The sequence below is a fragment of the Cricetulus griseus genome, chromosome X (assembly GCF_003668045.3).
Source record: "Cricetulus griseus strain 17A/GY chromosome X, alternate assembly CriGri-PICRH-1.0, whole genome shotgun sequence".
Taxonomy (NCBI): domain Eukaryota; kingdom Metazoa; phylum Chordata; class Mammalia; order Rodentia; family Cricetidae; genus Cricetulus; species Cricetulus griseus.
In genome coordinates this window covers 111065048-111087959 of record NC_048604.1, presented here as the reverse complement: position 1 = coordinate 111087959, position 22912 = coordinate 111065048, and the positions used below count along the sequence as shown (strand labels likewise).

The following is a 22912-nucleotide window of genomic DNA, read 5'->3' as shown; positions in this document are numbered from 1 at the left end:
AAACCCCCAAGCACGTAAAGCCTCAAGTCCATGTGCTTGAGGAGAGACTGTCATCTCTCATTGTTCTGATTAAAGAGTAATCTGTTCCTGTTGAAGGTTGCTTTACTCTTTCTTTTATTTCTATGACACCTAGGTCAATCATGATCTAACAGTAATGTTTTTAATAGCAAAACACAAGAAATAACCTAAATAACTTGTCAATAGGAAAGCAATAAAATATAGCTTATCTAGCTATGATTATAACACTGTACTGTAAAACTGAAGATTTACGCTTACTAACATAGAAACACTGATAAGTTACACAGTTGAGTGAAGAAAGTAAGAAGCAGATATATTAGTAGAGTGTTAATTTGTATATAAAAATATGACCTACAGATGATTTGTAAATTTGTAAAACATTAGCCAGGCGGTGGTGGAACACGCCTTTAATCCCAGCACTCAGGAGGCAGAGGTGGGTGGATCTCTGTGAGTTTGAGGCCAGCCTAATCTACTAGAGGGAGTTCCAGAACAGCCTCCAAAGCCAAGAGAAACCCTGTCTCAAAAAAAAAATTGTAAAACATTACAAAAATGATGTATAAAGCAGTGTTAGTTATAAACATCACTCATGGGTAGAAGGCTAGGGATACTGAAGATTGATATGTGTGTGTGTGACTTGTATTTTGCTTCTGTGCATTATTTGAATTTAAAAACTGTCCTAGCCTGGCAGTGGTGGCAAACACCTTTAATGCCAGCACTTGGAAAGCAGAGGCAAACAGATCTCTGAATTCTGAGTTTGAAGCCAGTCTGGTCTATAGAGAAAGATCCATGACAGCCAGGGTTACACAGAGTAACACTGTCTTGAAAAAAAAAACAAACCAACAAACCAACCAAACAAACAAACAAATAAACAAAAACTGCTCTATTTGTATTCCTTAAAAATTAAATTGTTTTACATTTAGAGTATCTGTGTCATATATTGCTCTTTAAATGCCAATAGCCCAACACTAAAAAGCCCTTCTAAGATCTGAGTGTAGTAATATTAAGATCAATTGTCATAAGACCAAGAGTCCGGAATAGTTAGAAATAGAAGAACAGTTAGCTTTATTTCTTCTTTGGTAATTTGTATCCATCCTCTTGTGCGGGACTTGTGCAGTCACAGTCACTGTTAGTTAATGTGCACAACAGCCATGGCATGTTAGGGAAATGATTGCCAATCAATCCTTTCCTATCTCTAGTTCTTAGTCTTTCTGACCCTTCTTCTGAGTTCATCCAGAGCCTTGGGGAGAAGAGGTACAGTACAGATGTCCCATTTAGGGCCGAGCACTCCAGAGTCTCATATTCTCCATGCTTGGAGCATATCTGAATATCTGATTAATTGACATTCTATTGACAATTGATAGCTTCCTTGGGAATGAGCCAAATTCTTTGGCTATGGGCCCTGAAAGGCTACCCATGTTTCAGTGGGTGGCTATGCACTCATGCACATACTGGCAGCACTAACAAAACTAATTCAATGGGTTTAAAAATAATACAGATATTTTACAGTTTCACGATTGGATATATTTTATACAGTTACCCACCACCAAACCCCCAAAAAATCTGTAACATAGTTAGAACTAGGTTAGTTCCTGGCCTATCAGTGCTCTGTTCAAAAGGTTCTTGCCTACCCCAATGTCTTGAAAGGTACACTTATTTCAGTCTCATTTTTATTTTTTATTTATTTATTAAATGGATACAGATGACCTTGCTGAATTGCAGGATCATACTGTTTTTTTTAATTTACTTATTTTTATTTTATGTGCATTGCTGTTTTGTCTGCATGTATGTGTGAAGATGTCAGGTTCCTTGGAACTGGAGTTGTGAGCCACTATGTGGGTGCTGGGAATTGAACTCAGGACCTCTGGAAGTGTGGTCAGTGCTCTTAACTGCTGAGCCATTTCTCCAGCCCCAATCTTCAAGTTTTAAATTAAGGCTTTTAATGCTTTTTGAGTTGACTTTTGTGCAAGGTGAAAGATAAGAATATAAGTTCATTCCTCTGTGGGTAGAAATATAGTTTTCCTGCACCATTTGTTGAATGGGCTGTCTTTTTCCAATGTATGTTTTTGTCTCCTTCATAAAAAAAATTAAGTGGGCATAGGTTTACTTTTTATTTGCAGGACCTCTATTATACTCCATTTTGTTCCTGTCTATTTTACATCAGTACCAGACTGTATCATTACAGCTTTGTAGTATAAGTTGAAGTCAGTTATTGTAATACCTCCAGTACTGTTCTTATTCTTTAGGATTTCTTTGGCTATTCATGGTCTTTGCTGATTCCATATGGATCCTTGCATTATTCTTTTCTGAACCTGTGACATATGACATAGGAATGTTAACATGTAATTGTATTAAGCCTGTCAATTAATTTTGGTATCACAGTCATTATCCCAATATTAATTGTCAATCTAGGAGCATGGAATATCTTTTTATCTTCTAGTATCATCTGTGATCCTTTATTCAATATCTTAATGTTTTTGATGTTGAGATCTTTCATTTCTTTTGCTACATATATTCCTAAACACTTAATTTTTGAATAGTTTCAGATGGAATACAAAAAATAAAAAGAATACATGGTTGGGTGAGGTGGTGCACACCTTTAATACCAGCACTCAGGAGGCAGAGACAGGCAGATAACTGTGAGTTCTAGGCCAGGCAGATGTATACAGTGAGTTTCAGACCTGACAGGGCTATACAGTGAGATACTGTCTCAACAAGAGAAAACGAGTACATGAAGTTGGGAGGGAAAAGTGGTGGACAAGTATAGGAATTGGAGGGGAGGTAGTTGGAGGTAGTTGGAGGTAGTTTTAATCAAAATATTATATTCATATATGAAATTCTCAATCAGTACTTCTCTAAAGAGGGTAAGAGATAGTTTATTTTGGAGTCAAATATGTCTGACAATAATTTTTTAGAAAAGCCAATTGGACAAGCTCATCTGGTAAATAAAAGTTTTAAGTTCCACCGAGCGTTGGTGGTGCATGCCTTTAATCCCAGCACTCGGGAGGCAGAAACAGGTGGATCTCTGTGAATTCGAGGCCGGCCTGGTCCACCAAGCGAGTTCCAGGACAGGCTCCAAAACAATACAGAGAAACCCCATTTCGGGAAAAAAAAAAGTTTAAGTTTCATTACAGGTCATATGGAAAGAGACTGATTCCTTTTAACTCAAGCCTGCTCTATCTGCAGGGATACATAAGAGCCAACAACGAGGACCCAAAGCATTGAGACAGAAGAGGAAATGCTCTAGGAATAGGACTTGTGTTAAGTCTTTTAACCTAAGAACTATATCATGGAGTAAGATAATGAAGCTAAGACCCCAAATTGTAATTTTTCATCTTAGTTCTTGTTCATAACTACTTACCCACAATGCACTGTTCATGCCCAATAAATTGTACAGCAGATATAATAAAGATTTTACATTTAGAAGGATATGGCTTGGAATTTCACTTTTTTTCTGATCTTGGGCAAGTTACTTTACTTTTTCTGAGTTTCAATTTCTTTATTGGCATAGTGGAAGACTTTAAAGGCCTGTATCTCATAGGATTGTTGGGAGACAAAATGAGCTCACACTAATTGGTTAAGAAATATTAGTTTTTCCTATACTTCCTTCCATGTCTCTGCTTCTGTTTAAACTACCAACACAATATACTCACCAAGTATCTTAGAAGCATTCTAGACAAGGGTCTTATTTTCTTTATTCAGGGTAGTCAGGGTAGTCAGGCTGTGGCCATATAACATTGTCATTCCCAGTGCGAGGCACACACAGATGGATCTCTGGGAGTTTAAGGCCAGCCTGGTCTACATAGTGAGTTCCAGGACAGTCAGGAGATACCAAAAACAAAAATGGAAATGCCTTGCCTTGAAATACCAAAAAAAAGGATTATCATTCCCATTCTCCATACCTAAGGCACAATGTGTAGAATATGTGTTTGAGAAGAAAAAAATGTTATTACACTGAAACATTTGTTAAAGTTTGGCTTAGAAGATAAATGCTTGCTAAAAATTTAATAGCTCAGCCGGGCGTTGGTGGCGCACGCCTTTAATCCCAGCACTTGGGAGGCAGAGGCAGGTGGATCTCTGTGAGTTCCAGGCCAGCCTGGTCTACAAAAGCTAGTTCCAGGACTGCCTCCAAAGCCACAGAGAAACCCTGTCTCAAAACAAAAATAAAAAAATTAATAGCTCATTAGTAATATTATGGAACTCAAAACACATCTTTAAACAACCTGAATATTTACATATTAAAGTGGCAGGAGGCATACGGGCTGTTAACATACAGCTTAATATGGCCATCCTAACTAGCAGAGTGGGTTGAGTTATAAAACAATGGGGGGGTTCAGAAAATGTCAACTGGAGATAACTAATTATGATCCCCATATCTTGAAACCCAGAAACAACACGTGGTCTTATTTTCCTCCCCTTAATAAAGCATGAACTCAAAATACCTCTTCCTTTACCACCATTCCCCCAAGGAAAGAAGACAGACTTTTTGTTTATTGTGTGTAGTGTTTTGTTCTGTTTTGTTTGCTTCTTCTTGAGAAACAGTCTTACTCTTTAGCCTAACCTGGAACTCACTAATAGGTAGCCTAGGCTTGCCTCAAACTCAATTATCCTGCATCAGCCTCCCAAATGCTAGGATTATAGGTTTGAGCCATCAAGCTCAGTTAGAAAACAGACTCTGGGTGACTGTCTTTTAACTTCTTCATCTGTAGGCTTTTTTGCCTTTTCTTTTGTTTTTATTTCTTAAGACTTAAAAAAATGTGTGTGTGAGTCTGTGTGGGGCTATGTACACATGAGTGTAGGTGTGCATACTGCAAAGGCCAGAAGAGGGCATCAGATTCCCTGGAGCTGGACTTCACAGGTGGTTGTGAACCAGAATGGAACTCCGAGTGTTCTGTAAGAACAGAAAGTGCTCTTAACCATGGAGGAACCCCCTCAAACCCCATCTTTTGGTGCAGTAAGGTCAGTAAACAGCTGGTCAGGTAATCTTATAAACTCCACTGTCTCCTGCTGGTCATCACTCTCAGCTAACAACCTACCTTGCTTTCCATTGCTTCCTGTTTATCAGCAAGAGATTCTAGAGGAATGTGATGGAGGAAATCTTTTACCTATTCAATTAAAAGGTAATGTTTTGAAACTCTAGGTTCTGGGTTATTGTTAAACTTATCCTGGTAACTTTTTTTACTGAAATATAATTATCATGTATGTGTATGTGTGCATTTGCTAAGATTTTAGACCTCTTTCATAGAGAAATACATTCATATTCTCTCACACACATACACATATACACATAATATATATATATATATGTATATATATATATATATATATATATATATATAGAGAGAGAGAGAGAGAGAGAGAGAGATAGATATACATACATACCCAAAATACTGGAGAAGTATTTAAAGCTACAGAAAAATAGATTTTGTAAACCCAGAAAAAATGATTTTTATACTATATAAAATTATTGCAGTTGACTACAGAGCAATCAAATAAGTTAGGCAGAATCCACCTATGTTAGTCAGGGTTTTCTAGAGGAATAGAACTGATAGAAAGAATCTGTGTATAGAAAAGTTACTTATTAGAGTGGATTATAGGCTGTGGTCTAGCTAGTCCGACAATGGCTGTCTACCGATGGGAGGTCCAAAATACGTTAGTTATTCAATCCACAAGGTTAGGTGTCTCTGCTGGTCATCAATATATGCTGAAATCCCAAAGAAGTAGGCTGTAATGCCAGTGAAGGAATGAACTTGCTAGTAAGGCAAGAGCAAGCAAGCAAAGAGCAAAAACTTCCTTCTTTCATGTCTTTATATAGGCTTCCAACAGAAGGTGTGGCCTAGATTAAAGGTGGATCTTCCCACCTCAAAAGAGCCAGAAGTAAGTCTTCCCACTTCAAATGATTTAATTAAGAAAAAAATGTCTCACAGGTATACACGTGAATTTTAGTCAAGCTGACAAGCAAGAATAGCCATCACAACACCTCATATTAGTAGCAGAGCTGGAATTCGAACATATAATTGATTCCTTGTGCCTCAGTGGAATACATCTGAGTTAGCAAACTGATACAGAAGTGTTTTGTCCACGTGAGTGAGTGGCCATACAGTTTTCCCATTTTTATTTCTCAGAAAGTGGTTCGGTGGTGATTATCCTCAATAGAAGCACAAAGCATTTGGTCAGAATCAAGGGCATCACAATTTCTAAGACCTTGGATCACAAGCACTTTTCTCTGTTGGCTGTGCCCAGCATAGCACATGAACCAAAAGGAAAAAGTGCAGGTGCAGAGCCAATGTCATTGACCTGGGAGCTTAATTATGCTTTGAAATTCTAGGTAATACAATCATGGAGAGATTCTGGCACTTCTTCTGAACTAAGTTCATGTTCTATGGGAGGAGACACAAGGAGGCAGTCTGTCACAGCCCCTTTCTGATTGTTGAGTCTGCCTGACAGTTCTACTCACCTTCTAAGTCTCGTGTGAGCACACCATGTGACACTCGCTTTTGGTAACCTTCCAAACATCACATATTCAAATGTTTCACTTGCATCTACTCTGTTTTTAGTTCTGAATTTTAAAATACATAACAATTTGAAATTATGTGATGGAGCAGAAAGACTAGGAGAAGCCCAAGAAGAAGACGGACAAACTGTTAAAGTAAAAGATGGCTCATTTGGAAAAAAGTTTCTGTCTACATCTCTCATACCTAACAAAACAGTCTGAAAACATGCTTGGTGTTACTGTCAAGTCAGGTTTGCCTAATTTCACTTTTTCAAATTAAGAGGGCAAACATGTTTATGTAAAGAGTAAAGGTTTAAACCCAACTAGATGAATGCATAGAATTATACCAGGAGACACAGATGACTCATTCAGGTTTTCTTTTTGCAATAAAGATTTATTGAAAGCCTCCCATATTCCATGCACTGCGTTAATCCTAAAATATAATAGTGAGCAACAAGGGATGATTCTTGTGCTTATGGAGCATACAGATACACAGTAAGAGATAGATTTTAATCAGTTCCACCAAGGGCTATAAAATTATATGACAGGTATGACTCCTTTTATTAGTAAAGATTCTCTAGAGAAATAGAACCAGTAAAATGAGTATATATTGTGAAAAGGGATTGGCTTACACTATATGGGCCAGTTATTCCAACAATGGCTGTCTGGATGCTGGAGAGATCGAGAATCCAGTAGTTGCTCAGTCCACAAGGCCGGTGCCTCTGCAGTCCCAATCTGGTGCTGAACCCTGGAGGACTCTTGGAGAGTGTTAGTCTTCAGTTTATGTTAGAAGGCTGAAGAAGATGGGTTCTGATGTCAGTGAAAGTGCTAGCAGCAGCAACAGCAACATAGTAGATGCACTGACCAGCAAGGAGCAAAGGCAGACAAGCAACAGCAGCACTACTTTTCTCTGGGACCATTTTATATCTGGGTCACTACTAGAAAGTGACACCCACTCTGGAACAACCAAGAGTCATATTTCTTAGGTGGTTAAAGATGCAATCTAGTTGATGACCAACACTATTATTTTCCAGTCCCATAAACTTAAAAATTATGATGGTTCACTTCAACTGACAAGCTAACTAAGAAACACCTGGGGTATCAATAAAGCATACCTTCCTGTGTCTGTGAGGGTTTTTCCAGAGAAAATTAATAAAGGTAGGAAGACTGTCTCTGAATGTGTGTGGCACCATACATGGCCTGGAGTTCTGACCCCAATACAAAGGGGAAGAGGTAAAGCCAACTGAGCTCCAGCATTACCCTATGTCTCTTTCCTGATTTACCAGGATGTGTGCAGGCAGCCTTCCACTGCCAAAGACAGGAACTGTTCCTGCTGTCATACCTGCCTCAGAATGGTACCACCTGGACTATGAGCCAAAATAAACCTTTCCTCCCTTAAGTTGCATCTTGCCATGAATTTGGTCATAGCAATGAGAAGAGTAAGAAACTCCATTAGCTCTTTACTTTCTTTTAATTAAGAAACTCTCCATATTTGGTCCCAGAACATTTAGGAGAATATCACAGGAGTAAAGTAACCTAGATGGTGGCTAAATTTCTCTGTTTAACTTGAAATAGTAAAATGCTGCCTCTAAATAGACCATGAAAAGTTAATTACATATAGCAAGATTCTAAATACCTTTCACATGCCCCATCTTATCAGACTGGTAGGACAGTCAATGTAAAGCAACAGTAATATAATTGCACCACACACCACCTCGTATACCCTATCCCACTCAACACTGCATGGACATAATTAACCTTGTTCCAAGATTCTTTTTCATAAAATAGAATCTTGTGTAAAACCTATATGATCCTTCGCTCTAGATCTTTGGGGAGGGGGTGATCATGTGCTTGTTTTTAAATTTGGTAAATCTGAAGTACTTGTAGATAATCCCAGTAGAGATACCATGTGAGCATTTGCACTGATGACACAGGCAGATCATGAAAGCAAGTTGGAAGGCTTCATATATAATGGAATTTAAAGCCTTTGAGTTTGTCTATGGAGACTATCCAGTAAGAAGAAAATAAGTTTTGTTTTTACTGTCTTAGGATTTCTATTGCTGCAACAAACCACCATGACCATAAGCAACTTGAGGAGGAAAGGGTTTATTTCCTTTTTACTTCAACATCACAGCCCATCATCGAAGGAAGTCAGGGCAGAAACTCAAGACAGGAACCTGGAGGCAGGATCTGACATAGAGTCCATGGAGGAATGCTGCTTACTGGCTTGCAAGATAGTGTTCCAAAAAAGGGGGTAGTAAACAGAGCCAAGTATCATCTTCATAGTCAAGTAGATGAAAAGAGAATGCACCCGTTGGCTTTTCTAACATGTTCTACACTGGCGATGTTAACAAGAGGTATTCTGGTAGAATGGTGAGGACAGATGGCAGATTGGACTAGGCCAAAAAGTGAATGGGAACTTAATAAATTTTGGCTATAAAAAGAAGAGAGTCAAGATAGTCTTTGGGGAAGTACACAGGATCTAAGTGAATATTTTACCTAAAGATTGTAAAGACTTAAGTAGGTGCTCTAGGGGGGAGGGGGCTTTTCTTACACTAATGACTATGCAGAAGGAGACCCTTTCTGTCTAGGCCCACAAAAAAGAAATGTTATCCTATAGTATGACATCAATTAAATGGCATTTTTCAAAAAGTACAGTAGATGCCAGAGAACTGAGCAGGAGGTAAGAAAGAAAGAATGAACAGATGGAAGGGTTGGCTAGAGGACACTATGCTGTATGATACTGTCCTTATATATTTGTCAAAGCTCATAAATTGAACAAAACAGTGAGTCATAATTTATCACTGTCAACTTATCAATTGCAACAAATGTGTCACATGTTGGAAAAAATGTTCCTGGCAGTGAAAACTAAAGGGGTCCAAGATATATAGAAACTCCGTACTTTATGGGAATTTTTAGGTAAGCCTAAAACTGCTGTCAAAAAAAAAAAAGAACTGCTTACAATAATCCTTTACCAAATGCCTTGTGTTATTGGTATGGTGTCCTTTTAGGATTTTCTTTTCACTTTGATCTAGTTTGTTGTCTCATCTGTAGCTTAAAACCTTTGGAGATGTTTTTCAGAGAAGTATGGCATAAAGAAATGCATGCTGGCTGTTTTATGTCAACTTGACACAAGATAGAGTGATTTCAGAAAAAGGGAACTTTACCTTAGAAAATGCCTCCACCAGATTGGCCAGTGGGCAAGCCGATGGTGCCTTTTCTTGATTGCTGATTGATGTGGGAGGGCACAGTTCAATGGGGCAGTACCAGCCCTGGGCTGGTGGTCCTGGGTGTTATAAGAAAGCAGACTGAGCAAGCCCATACACAGCATTCCTCCATGATCTGTGCATCAGCTTTCAGCTTCTTCCTACTTCCTAACTATTCTGTGGAACTAACTGTAAGGTGAAACAAACCCTTTCCACTTCAAGTCACTTTTGATCATGCTCTTTATCATAGCAATAGTAAAGTAACTATGAAAGCAGGCTTTCCAGCACTTCCTAAAAACGAAACACAGTGGCACTGAGCCCATCCTGTAACACCAAAGCAACAACCACAAAAGTCCCTTTTGCTGATATCTGTCCAACCATCTCCTCAAGGACACACTGGGAAAAAGCTCTAGTAGTACTGTGAGCAGCATACTCAGAAGCACAATCAGTGTTGGGCATATGCCAGGGACAACCAGACAACCACAAAGCCTGCCTTGCATAGTCTCTGAAAGTAATGCTTCCCTGGACGTATGTGGGCTTGTGGAGGATTACTTTCCACTCTGTGGTCCTTTGGAGCAAGCCATTTAACTTGGTGTTATGTGGTCCTGCAAGAATAGCTACCATGCCTGCTATGGTGGCCCTCTATTTCACTGATACAGCCCTACACAGAGATGGTAAGAACAAGCGGCTGTATCCTCTATACACCTAGCTCTCCTCCCATGTCCTAAAGTCACATCTATTCCATGGCATGATAAATGGACTTATCTACTGTGCTCCAAAAGGTACAATTTCTTCCCAGTATCTGTAATTTTATAGAAAACAACTAAGAATAAACAGTATGCTTTTATACCTCCTCAAATGACCTGTTCATCTTTTTCAGTGAATGTTTCAACCAACTCATGATGAGAAATCTTGAAAGCCTTAGTAGTTAATCATTTCCATCAGATGTACATTTGAATTATTCAAGAGTAACTATCTTCCCAACTAAAAAGTAAAACACTTTCTCTCTACTTATTGCTATAGAGGCAGAAACAGCTAGACACCCAAATGAACATTTTTCCTTGCACAGATTTAAGATTGTTAAGATTTCCTTTAATGGTGGCCTATGCATACTACAATTTCCCAGTTCATTTCCGATATATAAGCTTGTAGCAAAATCAGCATTTTAAATTATTATTCTAACATCCATTCTCTAATTTTTTCAGAGAAATACATGTTAACATGTTATTTCATTTGGGAATGCAGTTTGCCGAATGAAAAGTTGACACTTCTTAATCTTATGACTAGATTCTGGCCAATGAGGTGGAAATGGGAAGTAAGTGTGTGTGTGTGTGTGTGTGTGTGTGTTTCTGTCTGTCTGTAAAAGAGGGGGGATAGGAGAGATAGAGACTGAGAGAGACAGAGAGACAAAGATTTTCTGAAAGTCTAAAGCATTTGGCTCTGCGGAGGATGGATATGATAGCTACAGTTTAAATGGTTATATTGAACCATAAGGTGGTATTTTAAGTATAACAAATCGCAGGCAACTTCGGAAATGGCTCACTGGCTTAAATGGTGCTGTGCAAGATAAGGGCTTGAGATCAGATCCTCAGCACTCATGTGTAAGCCAAGTGTGGTGACATGTATTTATAACTCTGAGCTGGGAGTGGGAAGAGACAAAAAAAAGAATACTAAGTGGCTTGCTGGCCAGCCAGTGATCACTTGAAGTTGTCCTCTTGCCTCTACACAAGCTCATCTGCACACACAAATGAATACACCAAACACACACACACACACACACACACACACACACACACACACACACACATACACACACACACACACACACACACACACACACACACCACCCCTACCTACCTCCCAGGAGGGAGAGGAGAGAGAGAGAGAGCAATTAAAGCAAGAAGAAAATTGGGTTGTATCCTAAAATCCACAGGCAAATGGACAGAACTAGAAAAAAAATCCTAAGTGAAGTAACCCAAAACCAGAAAGACAAATATAGTATGTACTCACTCATAAGTGGATACTAGACATAAAGCAAAAGATACCCAGCCTACAATCTACAACCCCAGAGAAGCTTGAACCCTCTTCCAGAAACAGATGGAAGCAGATGCATAAATCCACAACTAACCAATGATCGAGGCTCCTGGAGTACAATTGAATCGAGGGAGTCAAGACCATGATGGGGAAACCCACAGAATCAGCTGATGTGAGCTAGTGAGAGATCACTGACTCAGGTCTGACAAATGGGGAATCTGCATAATACCAAACAAGACTCCCTTAAAATAGGTGACAATGGTGTGACTGGGACAATATATGAGACCACTGGCAGTGGTCCAAGACCTAACACTAATGCACAAACTGACTTAGTGGAGCCCTTTCTGTATGGAGAGATACCTTGCCCATCCTAGACACAGGGCTGTGGGGGTGGAGAGGTGCTTTGGTCCTGCCTCAACTAGATGATGGGACATACTTAGTAGACTTCCTATGGGAGGCCTTACCTTCTCCTTGGGGCAGATTGGAGGGGGGAAGTGGGGAAAGCAGGAGGAGAGAAGAGAGGGGGAACTGGGATTGAAATTCAAGAAATAAATAAAAAAGAAAATTTAAAAAAAGAAAATTGGGTCTTTTCTAGAAGCAGTCCAATTCTAGACAATATGATGCCCTATTGCATTTACCTAACCATTAGGTATTTGAAACACCCCCACTGTTTGCTATTGTTGGTAGTATATAATTATTTTCTTTTAAAAAAGAAATTCCTTCAACTATACTTTGGCTACTTCCTTATGTTATTTTTTTTTACAAATAAAAGGAATCATTATATAAAAGGGCTGGAAAAACTATGTCACATTATTTCTACCCTGCACTTGTCAGAAAGGACAAGGTGGAAGGGACGGTAGTTAAAAGAAACTCACAACTGGACACTGTATACAGGATAGGTGTCAGTGGAGTACCCAGGCACAAATGAAACACTTATATAACCCCACAGGCTCAGAAACCATGAGAGAAATGAAGGCAAAAAAGATCCCCAGTAACAGATGTGAGGGAGGAGAAAAGGTAAGCAATGTCCTCTGGACATGACAGGACCCTTGCACTCATGAACTCACAGTAGCTGTGGGTGCTGTATAATGCCAACCAACATTCTAATATTCTAAATAGACGAGGAGGGGCTCATAAGCTCCACCCTTAGCTGAGGAGCTATTGATAGTTGGTGGCTTCTGGAAGAGCCAATTTGCTACATAAGGTTGGAGCCCCTGGTAAGTTGACTACACTCCAGTAGATGAACACATGCCCAGGAGTATATGGACAGCACCAACTGGAGTCAATAGGTTACTAAAGAAAAGAGAACACTAAGTTGAGAAGGTACAGGGGTGGGAGTGGATTTGGAAGGAGTTAGGAGCAAATATGATTAATTCTTTTCAAATAATTAATAACTTTTTTTTAAAAAAAAGGGACAATTTGGGGGCACTTAGCAATATGCAAGTATATAAAACCAAATTTTTGTTTTGCTTTTTGAACGGTGCACAGTGGTATCTTAAAATACATTTTTGATGGCTAATGAAGCAATGTACATTTGCTACTATTCTATTTGTATATTGTTGTATAATTTGACTGAAACTTGAAATAGGGTTCCCTAACAGGATAGAGCCAAATCCAACACACTGTTAATTTACCTATTATATTTATAATGTATTTCTGTGTAACAACTGTGATAAAACTTACAGGCTTAATAAGTAAACCATCTTTTCATAGTTTCTGTAGGTAAACAAACAAGGTGGAGCATTAATGATGTCTCTATCTCAAAGTCTACTTAAAGCTGGCACTTATGGTAGTGATGGAGACTATTAGGCTGAAGGAAAATTTGCTTTCAAGGCCATCATGTGATTGATAGAAGGACCCAACAAGTTTGGACACTTATTAAACTGAAGTCTCATATTTTCTCTGGCTAATGGCCAAAGACCACAGTCAGTCACTCCCTCAGTTTGTCTGGGTAATCATGCAAGAGAGAGCAAAATGAAAGCTTTGTAACCTAACTTCAGAAGTGACATTTATTTGTAGGAAACAGTCATCAGATGTAGCTGAAACTCATGGAGGGGGCTATGTGAATGCGACTACAACTACTGAGGGGCCTGACGTAAGCATTTGTTGGAAATATAAACTATAAAGTAAATTTCGATATTAAATTTAGACATTTAGATTGTGTGGTGGCTATTTTTTGGTTGTCAACTTGATTAAATCTGGAATTAACTAAAACACAAGCAACACCTTCTGATGGAAGCCTATATAAGGATATGGAAGAAGCGATCTCCCCTCCCTCCCACCCCCCCCCCCCGCCTGCCTATCTGTCTGCTTCTGATGGAAGCCTATATAAGGATATGGAAGAAGCGATCTCCCCCCCTCCCACCCCCCCCCCCGCCTGCCTATCTGTCTGCTTGCTCTTGCTTTGCTTGCAAGTCCATTCCTTCACTGGTAAGAGCCTACTTCATCGGGGCTCCAGCATATACTGATACATAGACTGAGATATCCAACCCCATGGACTGAACAGCTACTGGATTCTTAGAATTTCTGTTCATAGCCACACATTGTTGGACTAGCTGGACCACAGCCTGTATAAGCCACTCTAATAAATCTCATATATATATATATATATATATATATATATATATATATATATATTCTATCAGTTCTGTTTCTCTGTAACAGTGGTTCTCAACCTTCCTAATGTGACCCTTTTATAGAGTTCATGTTGTGGTAACCCCAACCATAAATTATTTGCTGCTAATTCCTATCTGTATTTTTTCTGTTATGAAATGTAATGTAAATATCTGATATGCAGGACATCTGGTATGCAACCCAAAGCGGTCACTGACCCACAGGTCAAGAACCACTGTTCTAAAGCAACATAAGTATACGGATGTAATTTCTTTTAAAAGGTTTATTTAGTGGGGTGGTGGTTGCAAATGCCTTTAATCCCAGAACTTAGGAAGCAGGGGCAGGTGGATCTCTGAGTTCGATGCCAACCTATTCTACAGAGCTAGTTCCAGGACAGTCAGGGCTACACAAAGAAACCCTCTCTCAAATAAATAAATAAATAAATAAATAAATAAATAAATAAATAAACAAACAAACAAATGTACTTTATGTATGTGTTTTGTCAGTGTTTGTGAGCCACCATATAGTTGCTGGGAATTGAACTTAGGTCCTCTGGAAGAGAAGCTCTTAATTGCTGAGCCATCTCTCCAGCTCCAGGATGAATTTTTTAAGTATCTGGAATAGACTTTACTGAAGCCTCTCCTAGAAGCTGGTAGAGTACAGAGATGTGTGAACTATTTTTACAAACTTAAAGAGACAACTGCATTTGATTATCCTGATTTACTGTGAAAGGCAATGATTTGCTGACCCCGTATATAAAACTTGAGACAACTTTTGGAAAAAAAATATGGAAATGATGATGCCAGTCGTTTGCTCATAGCATCCCTGGATAAACTGACAAGAAAAATAATGAGCTCCATTATAAAAATTAACCAGCTTATAGCATCTGAGAATACAGTGAAGGACAATAATGAACACAGTGATAAAACTGACCAGCTCCAGATGCTCATAAGCAGTCTACAGGTTTCTAAGTGTGACCTGGAAGAGCATCTTCTTTCCAGCAGCCAGAGCTCAAGTTGTGGAAAATCAAACCGTAACGCTCAGTGTAAGGTTGTCTGAATTACAGCGAAAATCAAACCCCAGCTTTAGAAGGTTTAGGTTATTAGAGTAAGGGCATTAATTGGTAAAGAATAAGATCCTGTAACATGGGGTGGATGGAGATGTGTGGGAGGACCCCACTAAAGCTGAGAACTTTAAACCCTCAGACTTTCAAGGGTTTATCTCACCTGGGCAAATAGTCTTTCCACCCCCAGAAGACATACCCCCACCCCCCAAAATATTGCCTTTTCTGCTTTGATTGAGGAAATTAATCCTCCATTGTCTGTTAAACCAGCAGTGACCTTCTCTGAAGGAGATGCCAGGCAAGACAATACTGTTGTCCCTCAGGGCCCATCAATAGTTGCCTCTAGACCTATAGCCAGAATTAAGGCTAAGCAGTCTCCCAGAGGGGGATAGAAAGTGTTGTTCATGAGGAGGTAAAGCTACACTAGTAAAGAGCTTAACAAGTTTGCCAATTCTTTTTTTTTTTTTTTTTTTTTTTTTTTTTTTTTTTTTCGAGACAGGGTTTCTCTGTGTAGCTTTGGAGTCTATCCTGGCACTCACTCTGGAGACCAGGCTGGCCTCGAACTCACAGAGATGCGCCTGCCTCTGCCTCCCGAGTGCTGGGATTAAAGGCGTGCGCCACCAATGCCTGGCTGAGTTTGCCAATTCTTTCAAACAGAAGTCTGGGGAATATGTGTGGTAATGGATTTTAAGGATGTGGAATAATGGTGGAAGGAACATAAAACTATATCAGGCTGAGTTTATTGATAAGGGGCTACTGAGTGGAGATTCTAGGCCTAATATGGAAACTTAAAACTGTTAAAAAAAGAGATGTCAATGTTTAAGAGGTTGTCTGAAGCATTTGTCAAAACATGGCCTACTGAAAGAGATGATGCCTGATAGCCCTTGGTTTAATGTTGATGAAAGGCTTTTTTGTTTTTCAAGACAGAGATTCTCTGTAGCTTTGGAGGCTGTCCTGGAACTGGCTCTGTAGACAAGGCTGGCCTCAAACTCACAGAAATCTACCTGCCTCTGCCTCCCAAGTGGTGGGATAAAAGCGTCACCCAAGCCTGCAAACTTAGAGTGGGTATTCTGTGTAAAACCGAACCTTCACAATGGGAAGAAGGCCTAGAAGGCCTGTTCTTCACAAATCCTATGATGATAAATGGTGAGGGTGCACCAGAATTATCTGAAGAGCTTCACTGTTGTCCTTTTTCTTGTGCCAGACTTTAGGGTTGAAGCCGCTGCTGTTCGGTTGAATGAATTAAATGCAATGAATTTACTTGGCCCCCAAAGTAGCAGGGACCAAGTGACAGCACTGAATCCCAAAGGCAAGGTGATCATAGTTATTAGGGCAGCACAGACAATACAACGTCCATAATGGCCTGACCCATAATGATCAGCACAAAGTGATTTTTATGCTGGAATGACCCATATGTACCTTTGTTTGGTACTGACTAATCAATCATGGTGTTTTCAGGCATGAAATAGATAAGAAGCCTGTTGCACTTTTTGTTTGATCTGTGTAGGTGGAGAAATTCTCAAACAAATGAGAAAGGCTGGCTTCATTGGATTTTGGCAAAAGGGAATCTTGAACTGTGACTCAATTTCCAGGCTTTAGCCGGTTTGTAGACCCAGAATCCCTTGAATGAAAGGATGGCCAGGTTCCCCTTAGGAAGGACCTTAACAAAACGCCTTAGTTAGTTTTTCTCCAGTCATTTCCCAAAGAAACTATGGCCCTTTACAAGGGTTACTGTACACTTGGGGAAAGAAAACAATCAGACTTTCCAGGTCTGTTGGATATTGGTTCTGAATTCATGCTGATTCCAGGAGATCCCAAGAAACATCATGACTCTCCAGTTAAAGTAAGAGCTTATGGAGGTCAGATGATTGATGGAGATTTGGTTGAAGTCAATCTCATAATAGGTCCAATGGATTCCAGAACTCATCCTGTGGCTATTTTCTCAGTCTTATAATGTATAACTGGGATAGATATACTTAGAAGTTGGCAGAATTCTCACATTCGTTCCCTGACCTGTGGAGTGAGGGCTATTATGGTTGGAAAGGATAAAGGGAACCCTTTGGAATTGCTTCTGACAGGGAAAAGAGTGAATCAAAAACAGTATGGCATCTCTGGAGGAACTGCAGAAATTAGTGCCACCATCAAGGACTTGATTTTTGGTGGTTTTTTTGCTTTTGTTTTTGTTTTTGTTTTTTGAGACAGGGTTTCGATGTATTGCTTTGGGCCTGTCCTGGAACTCATTCTGTAGATCAGGCTGGCCTCAAACTCAGAGATCCAACTGCCTCTGCCTCCTGAGAGCTTGGATTACGATGCAGGGGTGGTGGTTGCCACCACATCTCCTTTTAAATTTCCTATCTGGCTAGTTCAGAAGACAGATGGATCATGGAGAATGACAGTTGACTACTGAAAACTTAAGTAGTGACTGAGCAGCTGCCATACAAAATGTGGTGTTCTTACTTGAGCAGATTAACACATCCCCTGGTACGTGGTATGCAGTTATGGCTCTAGCAAATGCTTTTTTTCTCAGTACCTGTTCATAAGGACCACCAGAAGCAATTTGCTTTCCATTGGCAAGGCCAGCAATATAAAACTATAAAGTTTTACCTCAAGGATATATTAACTTTCAAGCTCTGTGTCATAACTTAGTTCAAAGGGATCTTGATTGTCTCTTCCACAAAATATCATATTGGTTCACTATATTTCGGACATTTGGACCAAGTGAGCAGGAGGTAGCAACGGCTTTGGACTTGTTGGTAACACATAGGCACATCAGAGGATGGGAAATAAATCCAACCAAGATTCAAGGGCCTTCTACCTCAGTGAAGTTCTTAGGAGTGCAGTGGTGTGGGGCACACAGAGATATTCCTTCTAAGGTGAAGAATAAATTACTGCACCTGGCTCCTCCACCATCAAGAAGCACATTTAGTGGACCTATTAGACTCTGGATGCAGCACATCCCTCACCTGGGAGCATTACTCTGGCCCATATACCAAGTGACTCAAAAGGCTGTTTGCTTTGTGTGGGGCCTGGAACAGAAGGCTCCTCAACAGGTCCAGGCTGCTGTGCAGGCTGCGCTACCACTTGAGCTATATGATCCAGCAGATCCAATGGTACTTGAGGTGTCACTAACAGAAAGGGATGCTGTTTGGAGCCTTTGGCAGGCTACTATACATGAAACATAGAAGAGACCTTTGGGATTTGGGAGCAAGGCTCTACCATCATCTGCAGTCAACTACTGTCCTTTGAGAGGCAGCTCCTGGCCTGCTATTTGTCCTTACTGAAAACTGAACGTTTGACAATGGGCCACCAAGTTAACATGTGACCTGAGCTGCTCATCATGAGCTGGGTGTTATCTGACTCACCAAGTCATAAGGTAGAATTGCACAGCAGCAATCCATTATCAAATGGAAGTGGTATACATGAAACTGGGCCTGAGCACATCCTGAAGGGACACACAAGTCACATGAAGATTGCCCAAATGCCTATGGTTTTTACTCCTGTTATAATGCTGCCTGCTGCCAAGCATGCACCTTATAGCTTCAGGGAATGTTTCTTAAGATCGGTTGACTGAAGAACAGAAGATGAGGGCCTGGTTTACTGATGTCTCTGGACATTATGCAAGCACCGCCCAGAAGCAGACAGCTGCAGCATTACAACCCCTTTCTGGGGCAACCCTGAAAGACACCAGTGAAGGGAAATCTTCACAATGGGCAGAACTTCAAACATTACACATGATCACACATTTTTTTTGTTAGGAGACATGGCCAGATGTGTAACTGTTCACTGATTCACAGGCTGTAGCCAATGGATTGGCTGGATGGCCAGGGACTTGAAAAGAGAATGATTAGAAAATTTGTGAGAAAAACATCTGGAAAGAAATATGTGGATAGATCTCTGCAAATGGGCGACAGATTTGTAGATACCTGTGTCCCATGTACATGCTCATCAAAAGGTGACTTCAGCAGAGTTCAATAACAAAGTAGATTGGATGACCCTTTCTGTGGATACCAATTAAAAAAGTATCAGTGGCTATCATATTTAAGTTTGAGATACTAAAAGAATGTCCCTCAAGGGACATTAGTACCTATCCTACAATTAATAATTCATTTGCAGGTGCATGAGGGATAGTTATATAATGCTAGGCATAATTATGACCTGCTTAAATATATAATGCATTTACAATGCATGTGGGATAGTTTAATCAAATTAGGTGTAATTATGACCCAGTTAATGTTTTCATTTGGAAATAAAGCATGGCATAAGGAGGTATGGTTGTGTATCAAGTTGACAAGGGATGCATTTTGATGGCTATTCTTGGTTGTCAACTTAAATTCATCTGGAATTAACTAAAACCCAAGTGTCTGGGTTCACCTGTGAGGAATTCTCCCCTCCCCCGTTTTTGTTTTTGTCACAAGGCTTCTTTGTGTATACCTGCTGTCCTGAAACTTGCTCTGCAGACCAGGCTGGCCTCAAACTCACAGAGATACACCTGCCTCTGCCTCCCGAGTGCTGGGACTAAAGGTGTGCGCCACCACTGCTCAGTGGGATTTTTTCTTAATGAAATAATTTAAAGTGGCAAGACCCACTTTTAATTCAGATCTTCTGAGGCAGGAAAATCCACCTTTAATGTGGGCCATGCCTTCTTCTGGCACTCTATGTAAAGGACGTGGAAGACAGAAGCTTCCTCTTTGCCTGCGTAGTTCTAAGAGTCATACTAAGATTCTTCAATCATCTATTATAATACCCCTGAGACGTCATTTCCATTTTGCAAGAGCTAATATATTAAATATCTTCCTAATCCATTTTGTCTATACTCACTGTTTAGATGGGTCATACAGTATCAAGACTAAATGTGAATGTCTAGGTTCTATCTCTCCTGAGTTAAGACTGGTAGACTGGAATATGCAGTATGTCTCTGTTCATGCCTGACAGCACTGGACAATTCCCAACTCCTTTTTCGAGCTGGATTCTCCTGCAGTTGGTCAGTCTCAGACACCTCCATTAAGCTACTTGCTCAAGCAGAGAACCTCGGCTTTTACATGATTCAGGTTGGACACACCTCATTAAGAACTCATTTTGGGGGCTGGAGAGATGGCTCAGAGGTTAAGAGCACTGACTGCTCTTCCAGAGGTCCTGAGTTCAATTCCCAGCAACCACATGGTGGCTCACAACCATCCGTTATGAGATCTGGTGCCCTCTTCTGGTGTGCAGATATACATGGAAGCAGAATGATGTATACATGATAAATAAAATCTTAAAAAAAAAAAAACAACTCATTTTGGCTCTAAGAAACTAGCCAGAATCCTTTTAATTCATTTTTTCTGGCCTAAAACCCCAACATCTTATTTGTTATTATAAATACCTACATTTCATTTCCTCGTATCTCCAGTCTATTCTCTAGCGGTCCTCAGCCTAAAACCTCTCCAATGGTTTTCTCACTTATATGGACATAAACATCACACTCCTCAGTCACCTAAAGAACCTACTTTTAATTTTTATCATGTGTGCTTGTGGACACACACAATGGTACACACATGGCAGTCAGAGGACAACTTTGTAGAGTCAGTTTGCTCCCTATCCGTTTACATGTCATTCAGGGATTGAACTCAGGTTCCCAGGCTTATTGGGGAAGTGCCTTTCCCTGCTAGATCATCTTGCTTGGACCCAATTTAAAAATAACACTCCATACAATCTCATCTATTTCTCAATACACTTGGCTGCTGCTCCTCTAACTAAACCATAGATCTTATACTTATTTCTTCAGCCTCGACAATGTTCCCCTAATGCATATAGCTCATTAATTTTATTCACATCTTTGTTCAAATATCATTCCATCATGGAAGTAACATTATCTCTGCTTTCCCTAACAAAATGAGGAAATGTTATTAGTTTCTGTCAACTTGAATGGTCCATAAGGTTTAAGGTCCATAAGGTGTAAAAATACATCATGTCCATGACCCTGTTTTTGCATTAAAATAACATTTGAATTGGTACACTGAATAAAGGAAATTGGCTCTCTAATGTGGGTGAGCCTCATCCAAAGAAGATGAACAGAAAATAAGGAATGATCTTTCTGGCAGCAAGAGACTGGCCTTACTGACTTGGAAAATAAAAACAACCCAGAAAATTGATTATCAGGATTTTAACAGCTGTCAGAAAAATTGGGCCTGAATCATATCTCAGGCCGTTGGAGGAAACATGACATCCTTAACGGCATGGAAATAGGACCCCTAAACCTCATGTGATTACTGATAAAGAAGGATGTATCAGTTCCCCTCTTGTAGGACATAAGCTGTGGTGGCTTGAATGAGAACAGCCCTCACAGGCTCTTAGTTTTGAATACTTAGTCCCCAGTTGGTGTTATTGTTTGGGAAAGATTAGCAGGTGCTTTGAGGCTTCAAAAGCCCCTGTTCATTCCACCCCCATACTCTGTTTCCTGGTATCTGATAAACATGAGTTCTCAGGTGCTGCTCCATCCAACACGTCTGCTGCTTGCTGTCCATGCTGTCCCATCATGATGGCCTGTAGCCTTCTAAAGCCATAAGGTAAAGTAAATGCTCTCTCTTCTGTAAGTTGCCTTGGTCATGATATTTTATCACAGCAATGGAAAAGTAACTAATAAACAAACCAAACAGGTCTATCAGTTACCTGGACAGAACAAAGTCTCTCAGAAATAACTTCTTATTCTAGAGATCCCTTAGAAAATAATATTCAGCCCGCCTAAACTGCATATTGAAAGCTGATATCCGTGGCCACTGTTTGCCCCTGCCCCATTAGTGTATACTCTAAACTTTGTCTATATTTGATACTACTTCCTGTGTGTCTCACCTAAATTCATTTGTTAGAGATCACAGGGCCAGGGAGACCAAGATCCTGGTGACATGTGAACTCAGACTGCTCTATGTGTCTCTTGCTTGCCAACTACAGACAACTGGGCACTTCTCAGATCTCCATGACATAAGTGAACCCCTTTTATTTACACACACACACACACACACACACACACACACACACACACACACACACACACACACACACTGTACCTCCTTTCTCTTGAGAAACCCAGACATGTTTTCATTTATTGTTTTAAAAGATTACCAGGAACTTGGTAGCTTGAAATAATAGAAATGTACTACAGTTCTGGAGGTCAGAAGAATGATGTGTTTCACAGGGTTAAACTCCAGGTGTCAATGGGGTATTTCCTTTCGGCAGTTGGGGAGAAGCCACTTCATCCCTTTGTCAGTTCCTAGTGGCTCCACGATATTGCTCGGCTTATGGCTACCTGCTTCCATTTTTAAAGTCCACAACAGTGATTTCAGTCTTTCTTAAATTACTGGATACTGATTGTCCTGCCTTCCTTGTACAAATTTAAATGGTCCTTACATGTTGTGCCACATGGATCATGTTGAGAAAACCTTACCTCTTTAAGGACAGCTGATCAGTAGCTTTAATTACATGTGGAACTTTAATTTCTCCTTGTTGACAAAT

The 22912-nt window shown here is 40.0% G+C and overlaps 1 protein-coding gene across 5 annotated transcripts in view; it reads right to left on the bottom strand.

Annotated features, from left to right (window-relative positions):
- Positions 1-7040: 7040 nt before the first annotated feature.
- Positions 7041-22912, bottom strand: part of Rragb (Ras related GTP binding B) — a 54631-nt gene continuing 38759 nt past the window's right edge. For 4 of the 5 annotated variants that reach the window (XM_027431990.2, XM_027431994.2, XM_027431996.2 and 1 more), the window contains exons 10-11: positions 9676-9794; positions 7041-7302 (exon numbers count right to left, since the gene is read on the bottom strand). In XM_027431990.2, the coding sequence (XP_027287791.1) occupies positions 7285-7302; positions 9676-9794 (137 nt within the window). In that variant the 3' untranslated portion in view covers positions 7041-7284. The remainder of the gene's footprint in view (positions 7303-9675; positions 9795-22912) is intronic. The other variant, XM_027431995.2, reaches the window with a different exon arrangement.